General features: G+C 42.0%; 1 protein-coding gene across 1 annotated transcript in view; it reads right to left on the bottom strand.

The window, feature by feature from the left end:
• MGAM2 (maltase-glucoamylase 2 (putative)) overlaps positions 1-12,785 on the bottom strand; it is a 102,928-nt gene that overhangs the window by 16,029 nt on the left and 74,114 nt on the right. Inside the window, exons 36-45 of the mRNA XM_035723415.1 lie at positions 11,610-11,694; positions 10,432-10,570; positions 8,399-8,532; positions 8,090-8,124; positions 7,873-7,989; positions 7,195-7,343; positions 6,998-7,082; positions 6,320-6,376; positions 5,776-5,900; positions 3,921-4,009 (exon numbers count right to left, since the gene is read on the bottom strand). Coding sequence (XP_035579308.1) covers positions 3,921-4,009; positions 5,776-5,900; positions 6,320-6,376; positions 6,998-7,082; positions 7,195-7,343; positions 7,873-7,989; positions 8,090-8,124; positions 8,399-8,532; positions 10,432-10,570; positions 11,610-11,694 — 1,015 coding nt within the window. The remainder of the gene's footprint in view (positions 1-3,920; positions 4,010-5,775; positions 5,901-6,319; positions 6,377-6,997; positions 7,083-7,194; positions 7,344-7,872; positions 7,990-8,089; positions 8,125-8,398; positions 8,533-10,431; positions 10,571-11,609; positions 11,695-12,785) is intronic.

Genomic DNA, 12,785 nt, shown 5'->3' with positions numbered 1-12,785 from the left:
ATTTTGAATCTACCTTAGTTAATACAGTGTGGTATTGTTATAAGTATAAACATAGAGATCCCTGAAACAGAACAAATAATCCAAAAATAGAGTCTCAGCTATACAAGACCTATTCATAGCTAATAAAGGTGTCAAGGTAATATCACAGGGGAAAAGATTCTGCTTTCAGGAAAGGTGCTGGATCAGTTGGATAAACATGCTGGGGAACAAATGAACCTTGACCATTACATACGTACAGAATTTAATACAAAATAGGCGACAGTCCTAAATGTAAAGCTAAAACTCTAAAATTTCCAAAAATATAGGAGAAAAATCTCTGTAACCTTGGGTTAGGCCATGTGATGTTGTGACTTATAATACGTATTTGGTCTTCATCCCATTTCTGCCACAGAGCTCTTAAAACCCTTGGAATTTCCTAAGTGTTAAGAGCTAAGTATCTTTCGCTGTATTAATGAGGTGACTTATGGAAAGCACCTCAGGTTCCTGGCTGGTTGCCAGGAGAACCAACCCTGTGATTTGAAGGCTGGAACTTTCAGCCCCACCCAGAGACCTTTGGAAGGGGATTGGGGCTGGAGGTTGAATCAATGGCCAATGGCCAATAATGTAGCCAATGATGCCAGTGTAATGAAGCTGCCATAAAAACCCAAAAGGATGGGGCTCATAGAGCTTCCAGATTGGTGAGCAGGTGGAGATTCAGGAAAAGTAGTATCTCTGGAGAGGGCATGGAAGCTCTGAGCCCCTTCCCACATACCTTGCCCTACGCATTTCTTCCACCTGGCTGTTCCTGGGTTATATTCTTCTATAATAATCTGGTAATCTAGTAAGTAAAATGTTTCTCGGAGTTCTGGGAAGCTGCTCTAGCAAATTAATCAAACCTGAGCAGGCGGTTGTAGGAACTTCTGATTTATAGCCAGTTAGTGTGAGGTACAGGTAACAACCTGGACTTGGAACTGGTGTCTGAATCCCAAGGCGGGAACCTCCGATCTACAGTGGGTCATTCAGAAGCATAGGTGACAAGCCAGCTTAGTATGAAGTGGGAAAGGGAGGAGGGGGCAATCCCGTGGGACTGAGCTCTTAACCTGTGGGATCCAGTGCTATTTCCTGGTAGACAGTGTCAGAATTGAGTTGAATTGTAGGACACCTAGTGTCCCAGAATTGCTTGTTGGTATGGGGAAACACCCCCACACATGTTAGAATTGGTACCAGAATGCTTTTTAGACCAAGGTACAAAAAGCACAAATAGAAAAGCATGGAAAAAAATGGACTTTTATCAAAATTAGAGTTTGTTTTTTGTAAGATACTATAAAGGAATTATGTAGGCAAATTACAGACAGGGAGATACAAATTGTATCTGATAAAAGACTGGTATACATAACTCCTACAGGTCAATAAGGAAAAGACAACATAATAAAAAATAGGCAAAGGACTTGAACCAATGCCTCAATAAGAAGACATACATATAGCCAATAAACATAAGATGCTCAACATCAAGGAAATGCAACATAATGAGATGCACTGTGTACTACTAGAATAGTTAAAAATTTTTTTAAAGATTTTATTTGTTTATTTGAGAGAGAGAGAGTGAGAGAGAGAGAGCACGAGAGGGGAAGAGGGTCAGAGGGAGAAGCAGACTCCCTGCTGAGCAGGGAGTCCGATGTGGGACTCGATCCCGGGACTCCAGGATCATGACCTGAGCCGAAGGCAGTCGCTTAACCAACTGAGCCACCCAGGTGCCCTAGAATAGTTAAAATTTTAAAAACCAACACTAACACCAAGTGTTAGTGAAGATGTGGGAAATTGGAACTCTGAATTATTGCTGTCAGTAAGGAGAAACAGCATAGCCATTTTAGAAAATACTTGGGCAGTTTCTTCAAAAGTTAAACAAACAATTATCGTCTGACCCAGCCCGGCAATTTCACTTCCAGGTTTTTACCCAAGGGAAATGAAAACGTATGATCACAAAATGACTTATACTCAAATAATCATGGCAGGTTTATGCATAAGGGTAAAAAACATAAAACAACTTAAATATTCATCAATAAGTAAATGGATAAATAAATTATGGTATATCCATACAATGGAATGTTATTCAGGAGTCAAAAGGTAACAGTGAATCATGGATCACCACATCAAAAACTAATGATGTATTGTATGGTGACTAACATCACATAATAAAATAAAATAAAATTTAAAAAAAGGTAATAAGCTACTTTTATATGCCGCCAGATGGCAACACATTTTGCTACAAAAATAACTTTGCTAACTGACAGAAGCTAAGCACAAAAGGATACGCACTATATGATTCTATTTACATCAAGCCTAGAAAAGACAAATCTCATCTAGAGTGACAGAAAGCAGATCAGTGGTTGTAAGAGCCTGAAGTCGGGGTTGGGAGTGGGGGGTAGTTCACTGAAAAGACATAGAAGGGGAAATTTGGGGTCATAAAAATATTCTAGGGTGGCTCAGTTGTTAAGCGTCTGCCTTCGGCTCAGGTCATGATCCCAGGGTCCTGGGATCGAGCCCCGCATCGGGCTCCCTGCTCAGCAGGAAGCCTGCTTCTCCCTCTCCCACTCCCCCTGCTTGGGTTCCCTCTCTCGCTGTCTCTCTCTGTCAAATAAATAAATAAAATCTTAAAAAAAATATTCTAGATCTTGATTGTGGTGGTGGCAATATAAACGTATCTATCTGTCAAAATGTATTGAACTGTATACTTAGGATGGATACATTTTATCTGTACAAATGCAACTCAAGCAAGTTGACTAAAAAAAACAATAATTTCACTTCTAGGAATCTACCCTATGGAAATAATCTGAAACACAAACAAAGCTTAATACTTGATGGTGTTTATAACAATGAAAACTGAAAACATCCTGTACCCTAGAGAGTAATTACAGAAAGTCAGATAAATTGTGGCGTATCCTCTCAGTGGGATATAGTAATCATAATGGTGTTTATAAGGAGCATATGATAACATCTAGACATATTTCTGTCGTTATGCTAAGTGCAAAGAAACAGCACTCAGAAATTAAATGTGCGGTATGTTTTAAGTGATATAAAAAATTAAGCATTTTCTTAAGTAACGTGAAAGCAAAAGAATACAACAATAATATTAAGTTATTCCTTTTTTTCTAGTTTTCTGTCTTTAAAATATTTTCTTTAATGACAATATATTACCCCCATAATGAAGAAAATGAAAAGGAAGATATTACTAGTGATAAACAAGCTATAATTTCAGAAACTGTGACACGTTATAAGATTAGAATGTTTTAGTCAGTAATAAGTATTGGAAAATGGGCGTCAGTTGGTAACAACATGTCAGTATTTCTATAAAGATGTTTAAGGAAGAAGATGTTCTGACTATAGTGACAAACCCAATTATCTCAGGTAGCACCGTCATATCCCTAGATTGGGGAAAGTATACAAAGTAGTATTTCATTGGTATCAGCATCTTTTTGAAAATGCTTAATTCCCTACTTCTGAGACACTAAGAAATTTTCTGAGCTCCAATTTGTCTCCTGAGTGAGCCTACTAAGGAGGAACAGGCTGCCTGGTAATAGATGGCTGGCCCAAATAACAGAGCCAGGTCTGTGAACCACTGAGAATGAATGAACTGTCAGCCTGATACTTGCATCCACACTTTTATCAGAGCAAGGCAGTTAGTTATACAGAGATAGATCACCCCTGGCTGAACCCATAACATCATGTTGCCGAACCTACAAAGCTGGGGACCATATACTATTCTATAGTAATTACAATATAATATAAGGAGCAGGCAAAAATAGCAAAAATTCTCCCAACACCATCGCTTTATAACAGTAGCAGAAACAGGTGTAGAAATAGATTTTCAGGTTATGCCAATTATATCCTGAGCTATGGTTTTTCTGCCTGCTGTATGGAAACCCTGGAATGCTTATACTCACCAATGCTTTGTCCATCATCCCAGAATACCTGGCCTTCAGCTTTCCCATTGTCGTCCAATGCAACAATCAATCCCATAAATTTTTGTCGACTAGGGGAAAAAAAGGAGTTATTTTTTTCTCTAGATTATAGGTTGTAAGAATGAAGGACAGTTTCTGTTGAAAATATTACTCATCTATAACAAAAAAAATAATGCATTAAAAATGTACATAAAAATGCACATAAAGTTCCAAAAATAGGTAAATTAAACGTTATCTTCTTTATAAAAGAGCTCATTGCACACCCCTCAAGTATTAAGGTTTCCTAGATGGTTTAAAACAGAATTTTATTTTTAAAAAATTATACACCAAAATGTCTACTATATAATACATTAAAACATATAAATACCATTAAACTGAGATGTACTTAGATATTTGTCTATGAAAATATATTTTGCAAAGAGAGATGGATTCCATCTCAAAGGATGTATGTGCCAACGAATTTTCATTAAGTGCAGTCATATTTAAATTATTTTATGTAATGAAAGAAAATGCTTGGAATTTTGAGGTGGTTTCTTTATAGTAGGGACTTAAAAATAATTATGGTAAATAAATACCAAATATGTATAATCAATGTCCTTTGATTTGAATATATTTCAAAATATTTAATTTTTTAAAGATTTAACTTTTAATAATTAATACGAATTTGTTAGGCATGATCTTCTTGTGGATTAAAAATACAGACACTTAAAAAATCACATCAACATACTTTACTTACATACGTATTATAAGTAATATGATAAGATATGAATTCCTTAGGAAGAAAACCACCAAACAACCCTCCAGTAGCTTCCAGATTGCTATAGAATAAAATGCAAAGTACTTGGTCTGGCATTTGCGCCCACCATGACCTGATCCTAGCCTGCTTGAATTTTATTTATTTCATCCCTCTTCCTATTTACTCTCCAATTAAACTGATTGGTTTACTATTCCCCAAACCAAACTCACTTCTCACCTCTAGCTCTTTAATACTCCCAGAATATTTCTGTCCCTGTCTTCATATATTCAAATCCTGTTTATTGTTCAAGACTCGGTTCAGAGCTCTCTTTCACGTGAAACCATGCTTTACACCACAAGGCTGAGTTAACTTCTCTCCTTTTGAATGGTTCTAGTTCTTTTTATGTGTGTCCCTCTTGACATAACATGTTCCTTTTAATTTAGTATATATATACAAATATAAATATATAAATATAAAATACATATATGAGCCTTTACATTTATATAAAATCCATCCTGAGTTGACCAACGTAGACCTGGAAATAGGCAATAAATCATCCTTGGATAGCCATCACCAATCAAGGAGCTCATTAATATTCCCAGGCTTTTTAATAGTGTGGAAAGAGGTAAATGCTACTGCCCTCAAGAAAATTTTTGCACCAGGGGTGACTGAGCGGCTCAGTTGATTAAACGCTGGACTCTTGATTGTGGCTCAGGGTGGTGAGATGAGGGTGACCTCAGGGTGGTCAGATCAAGCCCTCCTACTCGGTGCTCAGCATGGAGCATCCTCTCCCATTCCCCCCACCCCACCCCCACACATGCTCTCCCTCTCTAAAAAATAAAATCACGTTGAATTAAAATTAAAGAAAAATTTTGCCCCAGGCCGGGGACACAGAGCTACAGATAAAAGATCTCCCCAAGACTGACTTCATGAATGCATTCTCCCCCAGATCCCAGTCAGAAGGCACTTAGGGAACTGAATCAATGAGAGGGTCTGTAATTGGGCTTCGTTATCCACAGAGCCCTGGTCAAGGCAGGCGGTGTCTGTGAGGACGCCTCCTTAGGACAAAGTGAGGCCACCGGTAGCATCGCTCCCCCTTACCTGGCATGAGTGTTCATCGCAGGCTCTTGCCAGGGCAGGATGTAGCCTCCTCTGATATGAAGGTTGATGTGGTCAAGGGGAGTGTCCAGGATTTTCCACTCACCTGTCGACACATTGCCAGATTCCTAGAAGACAGAATATAAGCAAGGAAGGATGAAGATAAAGAGATGAGATGAACAGATGCACGCCTTAACACAAGTCTTTCTAAGGAAGCATGTTCGAAAGTCAGCAAGAAACAGCGAGTAAACGAAGAAAAAAATCTCTGATTTCAGTTTTGTTAAAAACTCTGGAAATCTAGTCTTTTCTCTGTATTCTCCAGAAAAGGTGGGGGTAGGGGTGGGAGAAAAGTCAATGTGATATGGTTGTTAGATTTTACCTGATTGTGCTTTTTGTGGATACTTTTATTTAAGCAAACCTTGCTTGGCTGACAGGCTGAAAATCATTGCCTTAGAAATTATGTGCCTCAAGGTCAAGAGAAAGTGCTGGCCACCCCTCTAGCCAGCATGGACCAGTTTGGTTCTTCACAAGATATGTGAGTTCTTACCGTGCTGTAGTCATACCAACGGCCTGGGGGAAAATAAGCAGGGGTCTCAAAAGTGTTCTGAAACATAAAATTGACACGTCATTATGTATATTCCAATAACTTAATTATTAAAATTCTTTCTGTAGAATTAAGATAACAATGGGAATTTTGTTAATGATTTTAAGAGTTTGGGAAGTTCTCAAAATTTTTTTAAAGATTTTTAAAAAGATTTTGTTTATTTATTTGAGAGAAAGAGAGAGAGCACAGAGGAAGAGGCAGAGGGAGAAGCAGGCTCCCCGCTGAGCCAGGAGCCAGACGTGGGGCTCGATCCCAGGACCCTAAGATCATGACCCAAGCCAAAGGCAGATGCTTAACCCACTGAGCCACCCAGGCACCCTGAGTTTGGGAAGTTTAATTGAAAAAGCTCTGATAAAATTCTTCAAACATAAAGAAAACTTAATGTTTTAAAAAGGTAAACTTTACAATGATGTGGGGTAACAAGACACTAAAATGAGAACTCAGCTGGGGTTGTGAAGTTTTCACTAATGGGGATTTTGAAAAAAGAAAAAGATCTCCCTTGTGTGTTCTAGAAAGGTGTTTGCTGGAAAACAGCGAGCAGCACAAGATGATCTTTAAAACGCTCTTCTTGTACTTGCGATTATGTGACTGAGGGTTTCTGATCTATCATGGAAAACTCACACTTTCCAGCACGGGGCTGATTAAGAGGGCAGGACCCAACATGAACTGACGGTCTATATCCCATGTTTTGCTGTCATTCGTAAACCTTAAAAAAAAAAAAAAGGTATGAAAACCCTACCAAAGTGTTAGGACTGTTGCAGAGGGCTCTCCATCAGACACGGCCAGAACCCCTGCTTGGGGGAACGGGCTGTACTCACTCATGGAGAAGGGGTCGGACGACTGTGCTGCCCTCAGTGTGAGCTTTATGCATCAAAGTGTAGAGGTAGGGCAGCAGGGTGTATCTGGTCTGAAGGACTTTTCTGGAGAACATCTCGAAGGTGGAATTCCAGGCCACAGGATCTTGTCTCTAAAGAGATAAAGGAACATGTGGCCGATACGTCTCCATGCCATCCTAACACTATCAGAAGAAGGTCAGCAGACACATGTCCCATGCACCACTTACACAATCGCACGCTCCGTTTCTATCCCATCCTTTCCCTCGCCCCTGCTGTCCAACTAAACCGGTGCTACTGGCTTCCCATTCTTTATCACAGACTCCTAAGTCTCCTGCACAGGGCTGGAGAGATGGGTCTCTCTGCAGCACTGATGGAGCTTGGATGGATTGGAGTAAAATAAAAATTCTCTAAGGAAAAGGAGCTTCTTCTAGTTTAGCCCCACAGGGAGCTACAAACCCCTACTGCCCTCATAGGCACGCATTCCCCAAGACATGAGCAAACGGATACTCCTGAGGATTGCTTATAACTCTGGGGTTTTGAACTCTGTGGGTTTCCTATGAAATGGAGGTTCTGATTTTTATGATTTTTCCTCAACAAAGAAGTCTGCTACTTTTGAGGGTGATAAAGAAGTTGTGATTTGAGCACCAGCTGCCGCCTCACCCTTGTCCCGATGGTGTTGTGGTTTCTGGAAAAGGGGTAAAAGGCCCCCAGTTGCATCCAGCGAACACACATCTCATACTCAGCATTTCCAAAGAAGCCACAAATATCTGCTCCTGTCTGAGAAGATGCAAAATCAGAACATGAGGTGGGACTTTTGTAGGTTGCAGACACGCTGGAATCCGACTGAGTAATTAATAATGGCCCCAATGTAACTTACATACGGTATTCCAAAGAGACTGAACTCCATCATGCCTGCAATGAGAAGACACAGCTGTGTTGGACAAAGGAGCCCTTTCAGAGGGTACGTTTGCCCTGTCTCTTCCATACCCGATTTTGAAGCCCTGGGCCACCCATGATGAAAATATCCAAAGATGGGTCGAGACTACAACTCATACCCACAGAGAAGTCAGCGCCTGCTGCTTTCTCTGCCCATGTGGATGATACGTAGACATAACCAATGTGGCCGCCGGCACACAACCCAGTCCCCTCCCTGCCAGCAGAGGCCCCTGGGAGGAAGCCCACACACCAATGATCGATTTCCTCAGCTGGTCCCACGCGGCCGTGTTGTCGCCCAGCCAATGGCCTCCCCAGCGGCCAGAAGAGGGGAATGTGGAGCGGGTGATGATGACCCCTCGCTGTCCCGTCACCTCCTGCACAGCTCTGGTTGGAAGGGAACAAGGAGGTGAATTGGGGGTGAATTCGTGGATGGACAGTCGCGGGGCTTCACTACAGAGAGCCGCGCCAGTCTGGAGTATGAGGTGGCAATGGTTTTCCATTTGGAGCCAGAAAGCGTCTTCCCTGGAAGCATCTGCTATTTAAAGGTGATGCTAAGAGTCACAGCAGGACAACTGGAGATCCATCATCACCTAAATGTGGATTTCCTTTCTTAAAAAAAAAAAACATTGAATTAACTAGTTGCCTACATAGAGGTGGCAGGAAGGAGTGGGGTGAGGTGTGAGACGGGAGTTTACGGAACAATTACTCTAACCAGGTATCAGCTTGGTCACTCCCGTGTATGCTGCCTCTCAACCTCCTGAGAAGGTTTCTTTGGCCTCCTTTTACTGTTATAAAACTGAGGCTCAGCGAAATTAGACAATTTGCCAGAGGACATTTAATGAGCAAGGAGGCAGAGCCAGGATCCAAATAAAAGTATATATGACTATAGCTCTTTGGTAATACTCTCTCTCTGTGCTACTCCTCACAAAGTGGGATAAATCTGGCACACAAGGACAAATGTACACAAAAGATGTTCAAATATCTGGCTACGGAAGGTGGGTCTTCTGCCTGCAGTCTCAGTAAGAAAATAAAAACAATTGTGTGAGAGGAAAATCAATGGAACAGAAAGGGAAAGGCTATTAACAGATCCGAGTCCATAATGCAATCCCCGTATTTGCTGAAGGAAGCGTTACAAATCAATAGACACAGATGAATTATTCAGTAAATGATGTCAGGAAAAGCTACTGGGGTAAAGATTAATCCATTAGGTCGCTTCCAATATTTCACACCAACATAAACCCCCACGTGGATGGACACCCCCCCCCACATACCCCTGCCTTCCACACACACACGTCTGAGAGATGATGAAGGCCTGAAATAAGGCAGGGGTAGAGAAGGAAGGGTAGATGTGAGTGATGCAAAGAGCTTTGTCGCTGACCATTGCAGAACTCTAAAAATTAACCAGCTCTAGAAAGAAATGACTAATGTCTATCCAAGAAAAACCACTAAATCTTGGCAGGACAGCGTGGTGTGTGGGACTTGAACTTGGGGCTGTTCTCAGCTGACCCCATCCCTAGCTCAGTGGCTCCAAAAGCCAGCAGCCCTGCAGCAGCCTCAGAGATCTGACCTCTTTGGGGGCTCTGTGGAAAGCACCAGCCCCCCCGGGGCATAATTAATAGTTTTGTTCTAGCTTCCAGCCCCCTGGAAAATCTCTATTCCCAAGGTGTTGTGGCCATTTGACTGGACTCAGAGCTCAGCTCAGCAGGGGAAAATAAATTCTCAAGCCAGGGAATTACCAAAACAATAACAATTTTCTGGCACCATCATAGGTATTCAGACTGGGGTTCAGCTGGGACAAAACAAAGCTTGGCTGGTCTTAGAGTAAATCCTGGAGAAGTATTACCATGGAGAACTTTGTAAAGCTCCTACGTATTCCTGGGAACCGAAAAGACAGCACATGCACAAGGCTCTGGGCAAGCCCAGCAAAGAGCCATGAAAGGAGAAAGTTCTGGTGACTCAGTTCTGGCTGCACCTGAGGTCCTGAGTCAGCAGGAAGTGAAAGGTCTTACAAACCGCCTCAAGGTGAGGGTATGGCTTCTTCTACTTGTCCCCTTGGCAAAGATATAGAGGCAAGGAATCCAGGGGACCAGCAAGGCCTTAACATTCCCTTCAGTTTGACTAAATTTTAGGCAGGCTTCTTCCTTTTTTTTTTTTTTTTTTTAAGTTTATTTATTTATTTGTTTAAGTAATCTCTACACCCAACATGGGACTCAAACTCATGACCCCGAGATCAAGAGCTGCATGCTCTTGGGATTGAGCCAGCCACTCTAGGAACACACTCACTCGTAGGTGGGTCTGGTCTGGGCCCATCCGTACAGGCTGTGAACGTCGTAGTGCCGCACCCGCGAGCCATCTGGCAGGACCTGCTCGCTCTCCATGCACAGGGTCTTGCTGCTCAGGCCCTTGTCCCTGGACTCCAAATCTGAGCGGAAATGCGAGTTACTTCCCAAACAACTTGCTTTGTGCATTCACGAGAAATGCTCGTTAGCTTGCTATTTCTCCATTGCACTCAACGACTTTGTTACCCATAACAGTTCCAATGTCAAGAATTATTTTGTCTACAAAATCAACATGCTGTGACTTTATAACTAATGAAGGGTAAGGACAGGGCGTGGAGCTGGGAAAGGCATGCTTCATTGTCCTCCGGCGTTTATAGAGTGCGATCAGAGCTCACTGGCCAGCCCAAGAAACTCCTTTGTTGTTACGACTGCTTTTTCCACTAGATGGTAACATTCTCAAGGGAATAGATCTTGTTTCAAACAACTGTGTTAAGGTCTCTAAATTTTCTGATTTGTTAGCGCTTGTCTGATACATAAATATTGAGGGAGGGAGGAGTAGGAAGGGAGGAAGGAAAGAGGGAAGCAGGGGAGGGAGGGAAGGAGGAGGGAAAGGAGCACAGTTAGTGGGACATGGACAGCATAACCGTGACTAAACGTCAAGAAACTTAGCAGATTCTGTCCCACAAACTACTTGCTTGATGCTCCTAAGAAGGTGAGTCGCTTCCTTCCCTGGGTTACTGTAAGGTGAGAGGATTCAGCTCTCTGAGGTACCTTTGATGGCAAGGTCCTCTAATGCTCGATTTCTGTTTGTAGCACAGGACTACTAGGGCACGTCTTTCATGAAGTGTCCGTGGACACGGGCAGGGAGAGTACAGAGCCTAGATGTTCACTCTTCAATCAGAATACTCTGTGTGTTGGGGGGGGGTTGTGTAAAGTGTGAGCAATCAGTTCATAGTTACAAATGTAATCATCCATTGCTTGGTTTCTTTCATAATACATCGTGTCATTATTGCTATGTCTGATTAGTAATTTACACTTGTCCAAGGTTATTCTATTTGGGATTTTATGACATGTGTACAAGTATTTTCTTTCTCCAAAATTAGGCTTTGCTTTGACAGTAAGAGGGAAACTTTCAGAGTTTTTGAGTAGGGGAGTAATTTGATGAAGGAATCATTTACATACATGGCATATAGGGTGGATTATTAAGAATTTCATCGCTGCAGCCCCTGACAGATCCATCCACAAAGTTTGATGGCTCATTCATATCCTGCAATGAGTTAACAAGAAAGATTCTGTGATGTCAGAGGCAGTGTGGCCTTGGCTCTGGAGGACACCGCTTCACGGAGATGAACACGTCTTATTTAAGCCCTCAGCTAATCATTTCACTGACTCTGTTTACTCTAAGGCATTGACCCAAATGGACTCTAAGAACCCACGTTCATCTAAGTAGAGTGTGAAACTCCTAGTTTACCTGGCATTTTTAAACTTGTGAGGATTACTTCATAGTAGCAAAAACGTGGAGATTATGCTGAATCCATGGCCTAAGGAGATTCCTTGATACATCTCCCCACACAAGAAACCCATCTTTGTTTTCCTATGTGTGAATTACTCACTTTTTATCTGTGGCCAATGGTTGCTATTATCTTCCCCTACTCTTTCTTAGTCCAGTAGCTTGGACTAATTCTGACATCAGCAGAGACCAAACACCAGGAGGAGTGTCTCGCTTTCTGCAATAGATGCTAGTCCTGAAGAGTTGTGGGTAACTCAGAACCAAATCTGGAAATCAAATCATGCTTGGGGGATTTATTACTTAAATGCAAGAAGTGGCGGTTCCTGAGGTGAAAATTCACTGCCTACTTTGTTAGCAGAAAAGTTAAGATTTTGTAAATTGGACTACCTTCAACAGGACATACTAGGGCAAAGGCAAGTATTTTGGGAACTATTTACTATTTTGAGTTTTTCAGCCGAATCTGCTCGCCAGCAGAACAAAAATCCCAGAGCAATCATCTCCCTAGTCCTCAAAGCTACCCACAGCTCTTCACTATTTGCTTTGCCTGTATTTGGGCTAATCTTTCATATGTCTGCTCTGGGCCGATCCACCCTGAGAACAGTGGCCAGAGAAGCCCCAGGGCTGCCAGTGGGCTTGTAAGTCTGTCTCTGGGTGAATTATGAGCTTCTTTCAGCCTAGCCCGGACCTGTGAAGCTCTGGAGACCTGGCCTAGAATATGCTCAACACTTCAGGTCACTGGACAGTGAGGAAGAAAATGGGAATGCTGATATGCCGCCCATCCCTAGAAAAGCACAAATAGAAGAGCGTTTGGACCATGTCCTGCAGACATTTCAGGAAGCCCTGCTCTG

This window comes from Zalophus californianus, chromosome 12 (genome assembly GCF_009762305.2).
Source record: "Zalophus californianus isolate mZalCal1 chromosome 12, mZalCal1.pri.v2, whole genome shotgun sequence".
Lineage (NCBI taxonomy): Eukaryota > Metazoa > Chordata > Mammalia > Carnivora > Otariidae > Zalophus > Zalophus californianus.
The sequence above is the reverse complement of the archived record's forward strand: the minus strand, read 5'-3'. Positions and strand labels throughout refer to the sequence as shown.